This window comes from Podarcis filfolensis (genome assembly GCF_964270895.1).
Source record: "Podarcis filfolensis genome assembly, chromosome: Z".
In the NCBI taxonomy this organism is placed as follows: Eukaryota; Metazoa; Chordata; class Lepidosauria; order Squamata; family Lacertidae; genus Podarcis; species Podarcis filfolensis.
Genome location: NC_139617.1, coordinates 47,098,065 through 47,111,432, shown reverse-complemented (window position 1 = coordinate 47,111,432; position 13,368 = coordinate 47,098,065). Strand labels below are relative to the sequence as shown.

Below are 13,368 nucleotides of genomic sequence, written 5' to 3'. Positions count from 1 at the left end.
CAGTAATATTCTTGCTACTGTCGTCGCATACATAGTCTTTTCTGCTCTTTCAGAATCTCTGTACCTAAAATGCCTAACAAAAAAGCCTCTTTCCCCCCCACAAAAGTTATTTCAAACATTTTCTTCAATTCATTATGTATCATTTCCCAGAATGCTTTAGTTATCTTGCACCACATATGTAGGACGTGCCTTCTTTTTCTTTACATTTCCAACATACATTAGAAGCAGTTCTATACATTTTAGCTAATATTACTGGTGTTAAATACCATCTATACATCATTTTCATATAGTTTTCCTTCAACGGACAGCACGCTGTGAATTTTAGATCTTCCTTTCATAATTTTTCCCAAAACAGAAGTTGGATATTATGCCCAATATCTTGTGCCCATTTTATCATTACCCATTTTATTTCTTCATGTTTTGTGTGCCATTCTATAAACAGTTTATACATGCTAAATAATAACTTCTCAATGTTTCCCAATAATTCCTTTTCATACCTTGAAAATTCTGTACTAAATCCTTTTTTCTCATCTACTTTAAACATATCATTTACATGTCTCATTCTTTTCAATGGGGCTTACTTCCAGGTAAGTGTGCACAGGACCGTAACTATTTCATGTTCAATTATAATCTTGCCTATCAGCTTCAATTTAAGTAAGCAATGAGATGTTCGGTTCATAATTTCTTTCCTTAGTGTTTGCCTTTATATTTGCAATGTAATACGTGCTTCTGGAACCAAAAATATGGATTGCTTAACAACTTAACCAAATTCTTTCCAATGAGTCTAAATCTTATTGTTTCACAGAAAACAGTAACACAACTTGTAAATAAGACCAAAATGCTTCAGTACAGAGAAGCAATATTATCCTATGCTGTTCAGCTTTCTGATACCCAGTATTCTCAATGCATCCATTTTTGCTATGTACCAGGCCACGCAAAATTAGCTATAATTGCCACTCCTAATTTCAACTTCACAGTTACCATTGTCAAGGAGGCATATCTGCTATTTTAATTTCAGCCAAAGTGACATAGCATGTTTCTGCATACTGTATTTATAGTCTATCCTGTGTTCCAAAATTTCAAAGCAGTTTGCAGTTTGAAAAGATGCATATGCCAAAACACAGTCCTTATTAATCCTAATTAAGCTTGTGAATTATTTAAATTATTAATCACTAAACTAAAACAAGAGGGGCTATAAAATGTCTTTAAAAAAACACCTGTCAAAATGGAAAAATTCTTCTGATACACCACACATCTTATATTACCCTTGGTATAAATATCCATGTTTTGACATGTGCACAGGTGCTTCGGGCCTTATTGTGAGCAAAAGTATTTCTTATGATTTTAGCAGCTTAGATGCTGTTTTCCTCTCCAAGGATCTACCCAGATATTGATATCAGGTGCAGCTCTTTAGGTCTCTGTCTCCAAAAGAACTGTGCAAAAACTATTTCCAGTGCTAGGGTTTAGTAATGATAAGGGAGAGTGTCTTCGGCATGTGCATAATGCCTGTATCTCACCACTGGTAATCACAACTAGCTATTCCTCTCCTTACACTTACAATCAGAGTGTAAAACAGCTTGCACCAACCTACTGCATATCTTCCAACATTCCCGAGAAGAAAATTGAGATTATGTCTTTTGATGCCACGTTCTGTGCAAGTCAGGTGACTCGTGCAGGACTGCACACCAAAACACCACTGCTTATCAGGGTTGGAGAAGAACAACGGAAAGAGAGAGCAGAATAAACATATTTCAAGGTGCAGGCTACATGTCCATGCCTCCGTCTCTTGTGGTGGCTTTACTAATTCCATAGGTGTCCCAGCAGAACTGGGGCTGTTGAATGGAATGCTACTGCTGTCCAGATGTACTGGGCTACAATTCCCATTAGTCCCAGCCAGCACATCTGGAGTCCAAACATCTGGAAGATTCTGGGTTAAGGATGGTTGGTATAGACAGCTACAGGTCAATAGTGTATAACTTCCAGGTAGTCTTCATTTTTTTTATATAAATTTTTTATTGATTTTTCAACACATATTAAATGACAAAACAACACAATACATAAACAAACAAACAAACATATAAACACGTATAATTTCTTAACCTTTCTTTCCTTAAACCTTCTTTCAGCGACTTCCCCATACCTCCCCTTTCTGCATCCCTGTTTTAAATCAATCCAGCAACCCCTAATTTCAATTTCTTATTAGGTAGTCTTCAATCCTGGTGCCTTTAATTTAGGAATTAACTGAGTGGTCCAGGTTAATGATTACTGTACTGACTAAATTGTACCAACCACTGCTTGTAGCATCCTGCGATGAGGTCAGGCATCAGATGCCATTTCTTAAGATTTTGTATCTTCATACTTAGTTTCCGCAGAGAATCTACTATGTGCCTTGCACAGTAGGGCAGGGGTAACCAATGTGGTAACCTCTGGATGTTGTTGGGCTGAAACACTGGTCATCCCTGATATTGGCCCTGCTGGTTGGGGCTGTTGGGAGGTGGAGGGTGCCATTTTGGCTACATCTGGAGAGCACCATGTTGGCTACCCCTGCAGGAGGTTGAAACTTGGCTATGTAGCCCAGATTCCAAACATCCCTCAAATAAAATGAATTCAGACCTGGAGGCCAAAAGAATAACCTAAGAAGACACATTGACAGATGGCTGTTCTGCTAAACGTTTCCTGCTGGTGAGAATAGGGGGATTTAGTTCCAGCAAAGCTGCCTCTCAAACATGTCAAACCAGACTGAGATGCTGACTAAGATGTAAAGAAGAGCAAATGTTGTATCATGGCTGGAACTTGGAAAATCTCTCTGCTACTTTTCTTTTCTATACCTCCCCTATTCCACCCCATCCCAACGACCAGATCTTCTGATGAGGACTGAACAGTGGTGGTAGCAGCAGTAATTTCCTGGCCTCTTTCCACCCTATATTTCCCCATATGCACATGTTCTTCCCCCCACTTCTCTTCCTGTGCAGCTCAGCCAATACCCACACCTACGGGAGGAAATGGAACGAATTGTTACAACCCACATCCGCGATCGAGAGAGCAGAACCAAAGATCAGGTGTGTGTGGAGGGGGTTCTCATTTCACAGACACATACACAACCAGCCTTGAGCACAGATGGGAAATCTGCCATGGGCTAAGATCTTGAAAGGGCCCCCTTCTCTCCCCCACCCTCTCTCACAAACAAATCTGCTCCTCTTCTTCAGTGTCACAAACTGCTTTTTCACCCACTTAATACTGGTGATGCTGAGAAAGACAACCAGGGGATGCCACTGCCTGCCCACCTCTCTGCCTCTCAAACAAGGAGGTGGCAGGAGTGGTGAGGAAGAGCAGTAGCCGGTGGTGCTCTGCAAAGCCTGCAAACCTGATGGGATAGAAAGGTGTTCAGTAAGTGTTTAAAAAATTGAGGCAGAAGGTGCCTGCTAGGTCTCTATTGGCAGAGCATTCCACAGTCCTGGGCTGATGCCACTAAAGGCTGGGTTTCTTGTTGTCAAATGAGACTCGCCAATCTGGGGAACGACCAGCAATGCTATTGCAGATGATCTTGGTGATGAAGCTGGGATAGAAGGGTTCAGTCAGTCCCTGAAGTACCAGTACCTAAGTTGTTCAGGGCTTTAATAAATACAAGGACCTTGAACCTGGCTTGGTGGGTAGTCAGTGAAGATGCTCTAACAAGGGTGTCACATGTTGTCAGCCAAATATCCCCATCAATACTTTGCACCGGCTGGAGCTTCCGAACCAGGCCCAAGGGCAGCCCCACGTGGAACACATTGCAGTAATCCAGCAAGTAACTGGCTTCACCTTTTTCATTCCTCTCTTCTTATCTTCTCTCCCCAGGTCATGCTCCTGATAGATATTGAACTAGCCTACATGAACACAAACCATGAAGATTTTATTGGATTTGCCAAGTAAGTACCAGCAATGAGGAGATGACATGTGGTTTTTTCCTGGAGGAGTAGCAGTTGTGTTCATCAGTTGCAGCAAAAAGGATAGAAGAATATTGTGGTACTTTAAAGACTAAAATGTTCTGGGCAGACTGTGTTGTCCCACTTTCATTTTGCTGTCGTGCAAGAGGGCCACCCCTACAGATGGCAATCATACAATGACAGAACTAATAAAGCAGAAGGATGTGTGGACAATCCAGACTAAATCCATCACTAATGCACTATTTTTGCATCAGTGACACTTAGCACAATTAGACCTGCAAGAAAACAAGATTCTGGAGGGACCTTTAATTATGGTTTTTATCTTCTGCATTGCATTTCCCACGAGTTTTTATGCCATGGAATTCAGCTCAGGAATACACTTCATGCATCTGATGAAGTAGATCCTAACCCATGAACGCTTAAACAACTTTAAGGTGCCACAAGACTTGGGCTCATCTACACTTCCATTTGCCCTGCTGCTTTCCCCTGGGGCAACCCATGGTTTAGGGCTGAATCGGAATGAATGGCAAGCAGGTTTCCTGCTAATTGCTGTTCTGATTTAGCATCAAAGAGCAGGTTTTCTAAGGGGAAGTGCCAGGACAAAGGCAAAACCACTCGAATCCATGCCTTGAAACCACAGATCATGTGTAAAACTGTTCAAACCCATGCTTTCTAAGCACAGGAAGTGAGGATGAACCCTTGTTCATGTTTTTCTAGAACTCCATACAATATTACACCAGGTTTTGTTCTTTGTGGTGAGCTGGGTGATGTATTTTGCCTTTAGTTTTACCAATATAATTCCCATCTTTTTCTACTCCTTTGCACGTTTGGTAAAAAGTGAGTCTCATCTGCACAGGACACCTGGGATGTGTAAATATATCCTTTCTTCCATTATTATTTTTAGAAGTCCCATGAAATAGCAGTTATAATACTGCACAGCACTTTATATCCTAAATTTCACAAGCAGAGAACCTTGTGTGCTGAGAGTTAGTAGCAGTTACCCACTTAAGAAAGAGCGTTGCAAGAACTGAGTTCTCTTCTTGATGGCAATGAGAACTTCTTTCCTGGGAATAATACCTACAGTGTGTATGTGTGTGTGTGTGGGGGGGTATTTTCATCAGGATCACAGAAGGAGTTGGGAGGGGGGATAAAAATTAAACTTCCCCCCTCCAGCGAGAGCAATTCAGGCTAAGCGTGGATTTCAAGCAGAGGCCAAGAAATCTGGATTCATATGAGCCATCCCAAGAGAGTCAAAACTGGAAAAGAAAAGAAAAACGTCTTCAGCCTTTTTTTTATTTATTTCTCATGCAGTGCTCAGCAAAGGAGTAGCCAGATGAGCAAGAAGAAAACAGCTGGGAATCAGGTAAGCCCCTTTCGTGGCTATCTTGGGCCACATTTTAAAGCCTTGAGATGGATATTCACTTTGCTTTGCAGGAGGCAATGGAAGTTTCATTAACACATCTTGGAAGGCAGGAGGAACCGAAATGTCAACTCATCGAACCCATTTCACTGAAGCAAAATATTCCATACCCAGGGTGGTAGGGGGGTCCTGGAGGGTAATCCTCATTAGGGCTTTAATATTCATTAGTAAAGTTAATCAGATAAAGCTTTAATTGTATTGTTGCCTGCTAGCTCCACTGGTTGGCCTGAAATAAGTTTCTTGAATTAATTGTTGGATACACACTTCCTAATAGTTTTGTTTTTGTTTTTAAAAAGAAAACAACCCACTTTTGTTACAGTCTTATACCTCACTGGTAGTTGTATACTTGTCTCTGCATGGTGTATGGTGGGATAACCTCGTGGATGGTGATAGTGGCAGTAATAATAATAATAATAATGGTAATTGATAGGATCCAAACAAAGTTAGGCTTTAATTCTTTCCACCCACCTGGGAGTAAGTATTACTGAAATGAGTAGGACTGAATTTAGCCATTACTATCTTTTCAGATTGACTTCAATGTGGCCAAAGAGCATAATATTAATAGTAATAATAGAATAACAGTTGTGCTCATTGTGGTTTTGGTTTTTATTACTGAATTTCTAAAGTTGCTCTGCACTTTACAAAAATTAAGAACAGCATGGTCCTTTCTCACAGGCTTAGAGTTGTAGCCAAATACAACTATTTTGTAGAGTTGTTCCATTTAAATTAATGGACCTAATAAGCTAGGCTGCATTCACATGACAGTTTACTCCATTTCCATGACTTTTCTCTAACTGTTAAGTTCTGCATTAATACTTGAGCTTACACATGACTCAAAACCCACTTCTGGAACAAAAGCAGAATTTAGTACAAATTTAGTGCTCATTTCCATGTTATTTGATTCCAGAAAAGAATCCTTTTGCAAATAACATGGAACTGAGTGTTAAACATGCACTGTATTCCATTATAGTTCCACTATATTCCACTAGTTTTGGAAGTGGATTTTACATGTTGTGAAAGTTCAAATGTAATGTGGAACAGTTGAGAAACGTCATGGAAATCGAATAAACAGCCATGTGAACACAGCCTATGTCATGTCTCTCACTTCCAGTGGGTCTTCTCTGCGTACATTTAGCATTGTATACAACCTTTATTATCGAAAGAATTACGTGAGAACAACGCTGAAAAGGTTGCATTTTAAAGGAAACATCTGGGGTGTTATTCAATCTTCTAAAGTTCTTATGAGTTTGGAAATTTTCAGGCCCCGTTTGGGTGGGGTAAAGAACTTCCTTCACTGCAGCCCCTGTGTCACCATGGGACAAAACCATAGCTGTCCGCGTTTCCCTTTTTTTAAGGGAAATTCCCTTATTCCGAATAGGATTCCTCACAAGAAAAGGGAAACGTTGACAGCTATGGACACCCATTTACGGCGTGTTTAAAACACAGAGTTGTTTCCCCCTGTTGCTGAGGGATCAACCCTGTGATCAGGGGTTCCGCTTTCTGCTGGAGGAAGCTTCAGCACACAGTTGCCAGATTACAATTCTTGCTGTTCTTTAAAGGAAGCCGTGACAGTTAAAGTGGTATAAAATAAATATAAATGTGTAGCATGAATGTAACCTCAGACCTACCAGTAGATGGACTTAGGCCCAAGGCCCTTTCTGAAAAGGCTACAGTACTTCTTCACTGCTTCTCAGGCAAGGCCAGCCACTTTATACCACCCAAGTGGGAGAGGAGGAGGCCCTGCAGACCTGTTCAGTCTGTTTCAATTTTAGGTGCTTTAAAACCAAAACAAAACTCCCCCCCCCCCCTTTTACCTAAGCAGATTTTGTTTTGTGATGTGGTCTTTTTGCTGTTTTTGCAACTAGAGTGCTGATTTAGCAAAAGGTTCTAGTGATAAATGTTTGGTTTTGTTATATATTTATATTTTCCCCCTCCCCCTTTATTTTTGGAGCCTAGTTTCTTCCTCCTCCTCCCGCTTTCTTGAGTAATGATTTCTCCTTTCTTTGCTCCCGTCTTTGCTGCTGCTGCTGTTGTTGCTATGGCCCTCTTTTTGCAGGATGAGATCCTGGTGAGTAAAAAAGGCCACTCAATGTGCAGTGCTAACAAGTACTAATTTAGGTGCATCTGGGGAAAAGCTGGGATGCCTCCGTTGGCTGCAGACAGTAAAACCATAATACTGTGTCCGGCAGAACAGAAAATGAGGGAGCAAAAGTCACTAGTTGGTGAAAAGAGTGAAAATGGGTATTCATTATTATTCTTTATTAGATTTATTCAATAGATTTATATAATGTCCTTCATCAAAAGGCATTTGATACTGTTGACCATGGTATCCTTCTCGACTGTCTAGAGGAGCTGGGAGCACTTTTATACAGTGGTTCCGCTCCTTCCTCCTGAGCCGTGTTCAGAAAGTGGTGGTGGGGGATGAGTGTTCAGACCCCTGGGCTCTCACTTGTGTGGGGTGCCTCAGGGTTTCGTCCTCTCCCCCTTGCTTTTTAACATCTACATGAAGCTGCTGGGAGAGATCATCAGGAGGTTTGGGTTGGGTGTTCATCAGTCTGCGGATGATACCCAGCTCTATCTCTCTTTTAAATCCGAGATCAGTGAGGATGGTTAAGGTCCTGTGTGAGGGTCTGGAGGCGGTTGGAAGATGGATGGCAGCTAACAGATTGAGGTTGAATCCTGACAAGACAGAAGTACTGTTTTTGGGAGACGGGGCGGGCAGGTGTGGAGGACTCCCTGGTCCTGAATGGGGTAATTGTGCCCCTGAAGGACCAGGTGCGCAGCCTGGGAGTCATTTTGGACTCACAGCTGTCCATGGAGGCGCAGGTCAATTCTGTGTCTAGGACAGCTGTTTATCAGCTCCATCTGGTACGCAGGCTGAGACCCTACCTGCCCGTAGACTGTCTCGCCAGAGTGGTGCACGCTCTGGTTATCTCCCACTTGGACTACTGCCATGCGCTCTACGTGGGGCTATCTTTGATGGTGACCCAGAAAGTACAACTAATCCAGAATGCGGCAGCTAGACTGGTGACTGGGAGTGGTGGCCGAGACCATATAATACCAGTCTTGAAAGACCTACATTGGCTCCCAGTATGTTTCCGAGCACAATTCAAAGTGTTGTTGTTGACCTTTAAAACCCTAAACGGCCTCGGTCCAGTATACCTGAAGGAGCGTCTCCACCCCCATCGTTCTGCCCGGACACTGAGGTCCAGCTCCAAGGGCCTTCTGGCAGTTCCCTCACTGCGAGAAGCAAAGTTACAGGGAACCAGGCAGAGGGCCTTCTCAGTAGTGGCACCAGTGCTTCCCCCCCCCAAAAAAATGTTTAGGGGTACTCTCATTTTCCTACTCATATTGAAATACTGCCCCTCAATGAGGCCAAACTTAGATTCACAAAATGTTTAGGGGCATGCATACCCCTGTGTTCCCCCAGAAAAAAAAGCACTGAGTGGCACCCATCTTGTGGAGCTCAGTCCCTTCATATGTCAAGGAGATAAAGAACTACACAACTTTTAGAAGACGTCTGAAGGCAGCCTTGTATTGGGAGGTTTTTAACACTTGATGTTTTATTATGTTTCTGTATATGCTGAAAGCCACCCAGAGTGGCTGGGGCAACCCAGTCAGATTGGTGGAATACAAATAATAAAATTATTAGTATAGTAAAAATCTTAGGACGGTTCACAAGATAAAAACATGAGATAAAAGCACAATTAAATAGTTAAAACAGAAATAGCTAAACAATAACTCCCCCTCCCACAAACACATTTAAAAGGCTGTAGAATATTAATCAGCCAAAGGCCTGGTTGTTGTTTTTTTATTTAGAAAAGACTTGCAGGGAGATCTGCAACTAAAAGTAGAAATCCTGCTCCAAAGGAAATAAAAAGTAATTGAGGTGACTCTGCTTCTTCCATGGCAGATGTGATGGCTGTGGGTTGACCCATGTTTCCTGCAGCAAACAAATTCAGCATGGACAACATACCTGCATCTTCAAACAGCTTTGAGGACCCCTTCCAGTTTGTAATCCCATAGATGCATATGCAGGAGTTTGAAACAGCAATGGGCAGACTTCATGCCTATTTTATTTTTTTAACCCAGGACCCTTAAGGTCCACCAACCATAACTGGATTGCAGACTTGTTGCCCAAGGATCCTTTCCATCCAGTGAGCCATAAATTAGGATTGCCTACATATTAAAATATAGATTTACATCTGAGTGAATACAGATCAGTGATCCTAGCAGCCTATTTTGGGGGCAGGGGCGCAAAAGAGGATTTTTGCTGTTGCTATTACAACACAGCTGCAAGTTAGAAAACCTTACCAATCTCCTGCAGTTCAGTGATTTGCCAGTAGATCATGATCTGCCTCCTTTCTCCTCTGGTTTAAAGTCACAGGTACGTCACTCACCTGTCAACAGTGTTTGCAGGAGAGAAACCATTATAATGCCATTGTTGCCACAGCAATCATGTCTGCTGCATAATATGTGGTGTCACCTTCAGGTCCAAACTACAGAAACACAAGCCTGTTATCAATCATGTCTAACAGGGAGATGGTGCGATTTAAAGTACCCATAGGGTTTCTAGGCATGGGTTACTGAATTCCCAAGCAATTTTCTCCCACTTGAGCTCACTTCTGGTATCAGGTCATGGGTGCAAGGAAAGTGGACTTCAGGCAGTCATAGAGCCATAGAACAATAGTCTTGGTTTCCAGACCCTTGATCATCTTGGTCGCCCTCCTCTGCACATTTATTTTATTTTATTTATTTGTTACATTTATATACCACTTTTACCTTCCAATGATCTCAAGGTGGTGTACGTGGTTCTCCTTCCCCCCATTTCATCCTCACAACAACCCTGTGAGGTAGGTTAGGCCCAAGGTCACCCAATGAGCTTCATGGTTGGGTGGGGATTTGAATCCTGGTCTCCCAGGTCCTAGTCCAACACTCTAACCATTATGCAGCACTGATTATCAATATACTCCTTTAACTGTGGTGCCCAAAACTGAACACAGGACCCCTGGTGGGCTGAAGAAGACTAGTAGATGGGGAAGAGGATTCTGCCTCCCTTACATTTGTACCCCTTTGGGGTTTAAACTAACCCCCCCGACACCTGCCTCCTTTAAACGTGATTAGCAATAAGGTTCTGTCCAAAATTATAGATTTGCTGCTATCGCATGTAGTCTGCTATGAGGTAGGCCAGAGATATCCTCTGAATTGTGAGGATACTGTTCCTATAAGTTTGGCTTCTACAACTCAGCCAGCAGTACATACCAGCCACGTCTGGTGGCTCTGTAACCCTCTTTCTGTTGCTGGCTGCCTTGGGCGGAAAAATAAACGTGACAGCTGTCAATCAGATAGCAGGCTGCAATACATGGCTAGTGAAGCTGTGTTCAGTCTTAAGTTGCTTAGGTTTGCTATAGGCTGTGCCATGGGGCGGCTGGAGAGATACTTAATTCCGGTTGCAGAATTTGTGTTTTCTGCTTAGAGAATTCCAGAATTATTGTGGCCATTACTTCCTGTAGTTTGGTGGAAAGAACTGTGTCCCATTGTTTCCTGTTCACCTAACTCTTTATATGCACTTGGACGGCAACTGCGTCCTTCGTTCCACAGTTTACATGGCTGGAGAGAGCAATAGTTGGGGCAGCCTGGATGGCTCATTCTGCCTGGAGGAAGGAACCTGCTACCTAAAGGACTTGCAGTATTAATGCAACAAATGGGAAGCTGGTTTCGCAGTAATGCACTAGGCTGTAAGCACTGAAAATCCAATCGCTGAAGTGCAATATGTGGCTGTGTGAAGGGATTTTAGGCAAAGATGCTAGGCATGCTTGCTTAAAGTCACACCACAAGCTGCAAGTGTAGAGCAGCTCACCACTAAAAGATGCAACCATATTTTAATATAGACTAGCGTACAAATACACTGTGTATTTAAAACACCAGTGGAGTTATAAATAGGAAAAAGCAGAAAAAGCAGACTTGCCTGGGAATAAATTCAAATTGAGTGCACATGGCTTGACAATACTTGTTGAAGTGGAGCAGGGAAGAACTGGATGCCTAGATGAACTACGGCTTCAAATGAATCATGAGTCTGTTCCATTTATTTCAATATTTCCCATTAAGGGATTTTATTTCAACCAGAAATAAGAACCACTGTGACCTGGATTTGAAATTATTCCAAGGCAACAAAGGAGTCCCTTACATTTTATTAGAACTAGAAGTTAGGGCAGGAAATAGTTTCACTTTAAAATGTGGAAGGATGACATCTAGGTCCAAAGGTTTGCAAAAGATATGGTGGAATCCTCCTGTGTTGGCCTTAAAGGGAACCAGTACAAACACATGCGTTTTGCTGATACCTTATTCCACGTGTAGGTTAAATAGACAATGGAAAAACTGGAAAGATAAATTGTGGTGTTACATTTGATTTGTGCATTGCTAAATTAAAGATTAACTATGAAATATATTTTCATCCAATGACTGTGCAATCCTAAATTATATGTTTTGGGTGTGTGGAATCTGAAGTTGGTTTAACTGCCCATCCAAAACCCTGCTGAGGTCTCACTGGCAGGGCAGATGTGAGGTCAAAGGATCACCCTTCAACTCCTCTGCCTTTTTCTTTTGTCAAGAGAAATTCAGACTAGCTTGGGAGCTGCTCTAGATCTCTTCCTGGTTTGGGGGCGTGTTGGCTTTGGGTTCTTTGGATCTGAGCTATTTCCCAGGCCTCCCCAGATGTTTCCATGGCAGCAGGAATGGGGGATCCGACATGAGATCTTGCTCTCTGACATCAAAGTCACAGAGATAGCAAAACGAATGAAGATTGAAGAGTTAAGGGAAGGGAGGCAGTGTAAAGCTTTTGAGTTAAGTTGACTATCTTTGTAAACAAATAAACAATCTTTATTTAAATAAGTGATTGTAATGCCGTAATATCTTACACATCTTCATACTGCTTTCCTTCCAGTGAAGTTTACTTTTCTGTAATGTTGCTTCCCTTCATGTGTTAATAATTAGTCTGTTTCTGAGTATAACTGGGGGGGGGGGATTAGCTGTAATTAATAAAAAGATTAAAACCAGGAGGCTGTAGTGGGAGCAGAAGTAGGTCTCTCCAAGATGAAATAAATAATAAAGAAAGAGGAGTAAGAAGAAAGAAAGTCTAGATAAGAGTGGTATGGTTTGTGCATTCTGGCCCTTCACTCCTACTTTTGCACCAGGAGTCATTGAATCAGGGGAAAATCTTCAATTAACCATAGTTTTTCCATTTTATCTGAACCAGAAAACTGTGGCTAATGGCTTCAAAACAAGCCAGGATCTTAAGCCAACATCAAATTATAGCTTCATATGCTATCTTGTTGTTAAGCTGAGAGAAGATTGTTTAAATACATCCCATGAGTTAAAGAAAGAAAGAATCTGAATACAACCCTCCCCACAAAAACCTCCCTCTTTATTCAGGGCCTTTAGGAGGCACACATGCGTACTTGGATGAACTTATTTTATTTAACAAGTGGAATTTTCTTGGCTTCCAGATTTTTCTTCCATGTGTTTTCAGAGCAGCTATTCTTTATAACAGCTATGATAACCCAGGGACCAGAGTGGCCTCGCCAAAGAAGTTTATCCCACCTCCTTATTCCCTTGCAACCCTTCTAAATTTTAATCCAGGTGTGCTAAAAAGTGTGATGGTTCCATTTTTTTGGGGGGGGGAAACTGGTTTGCAGAAGAAATTTGGCAATTAAATGTTCAGGCTGTCTTTGAGTTTTGAGCGCTCATACCTGCACTAAAACTTTATTATAAAGTTTTATCAAGCACTAAGGGAAGGATACAGTGCCTGGTATCCAAGAATACAGAATCTTCAAGAATTACAGAAGCTGGCATGTGGTAATTCATATGTACAAATGCAAATTTGGAAATAATTACTATAATTTAAATAGAAACAGGATACCAGGTTCTACTAACTAGCCATTGTGGGCAACTTCAAGGTTCCTCTCCCTTTTTATGGTTCCTTTATCTTTAAACCAGACTTGGACTTAACAACCCTCAGACGGA

The 13,368-nt window shown here is 41.8% G+C and overlaps 1 protein-coding gene across 22 annotated transcripts in view; it reads left to right on the top strand.

Moving 5' to 3' along the window:
- DNM1 (dynamin 1) overlaps positions 1 to 13,368 on the top strand; it is a 133,550-nt gene that overhangs the window by 65,302 nt on the left and 54,880 nt on the right. For 17 of the 22 annotated variants that reach the window (XR_014544050.1, XR_014544051.1, XR_014544052.1 and 14 more), the window contains exons 11-14: positions 2,973 to 3,059; positions 3,838 to 3,908; positions 5,238 to 5,289; positions 7,403 to 7,414. Coding sequence is in view for 18 of the 22 variants with exons in the window: in XM_083597265.1 (XP_083453391.1) it covers positions 2,973 to 3,059; positions 3,838 to 3,908; positions 5,238 to 5,289; positions 7,403 to 7,414 (222 nt within the window). In the remaining 4 variants the exon portion in view is untranslated. The remainder of the gene's footprint in view (positions 1 to 2,972; positions 3,060 to 3,837; positions 3,909 to 5,237; positions 5,290 to 7,402; positions 7,415 to 13,368) is intronic. The other 5 variants (XM_083597274.1, XM_083597258.1, XM_083597273.1 and 2 more) reach the window with 1 other exon arrangement.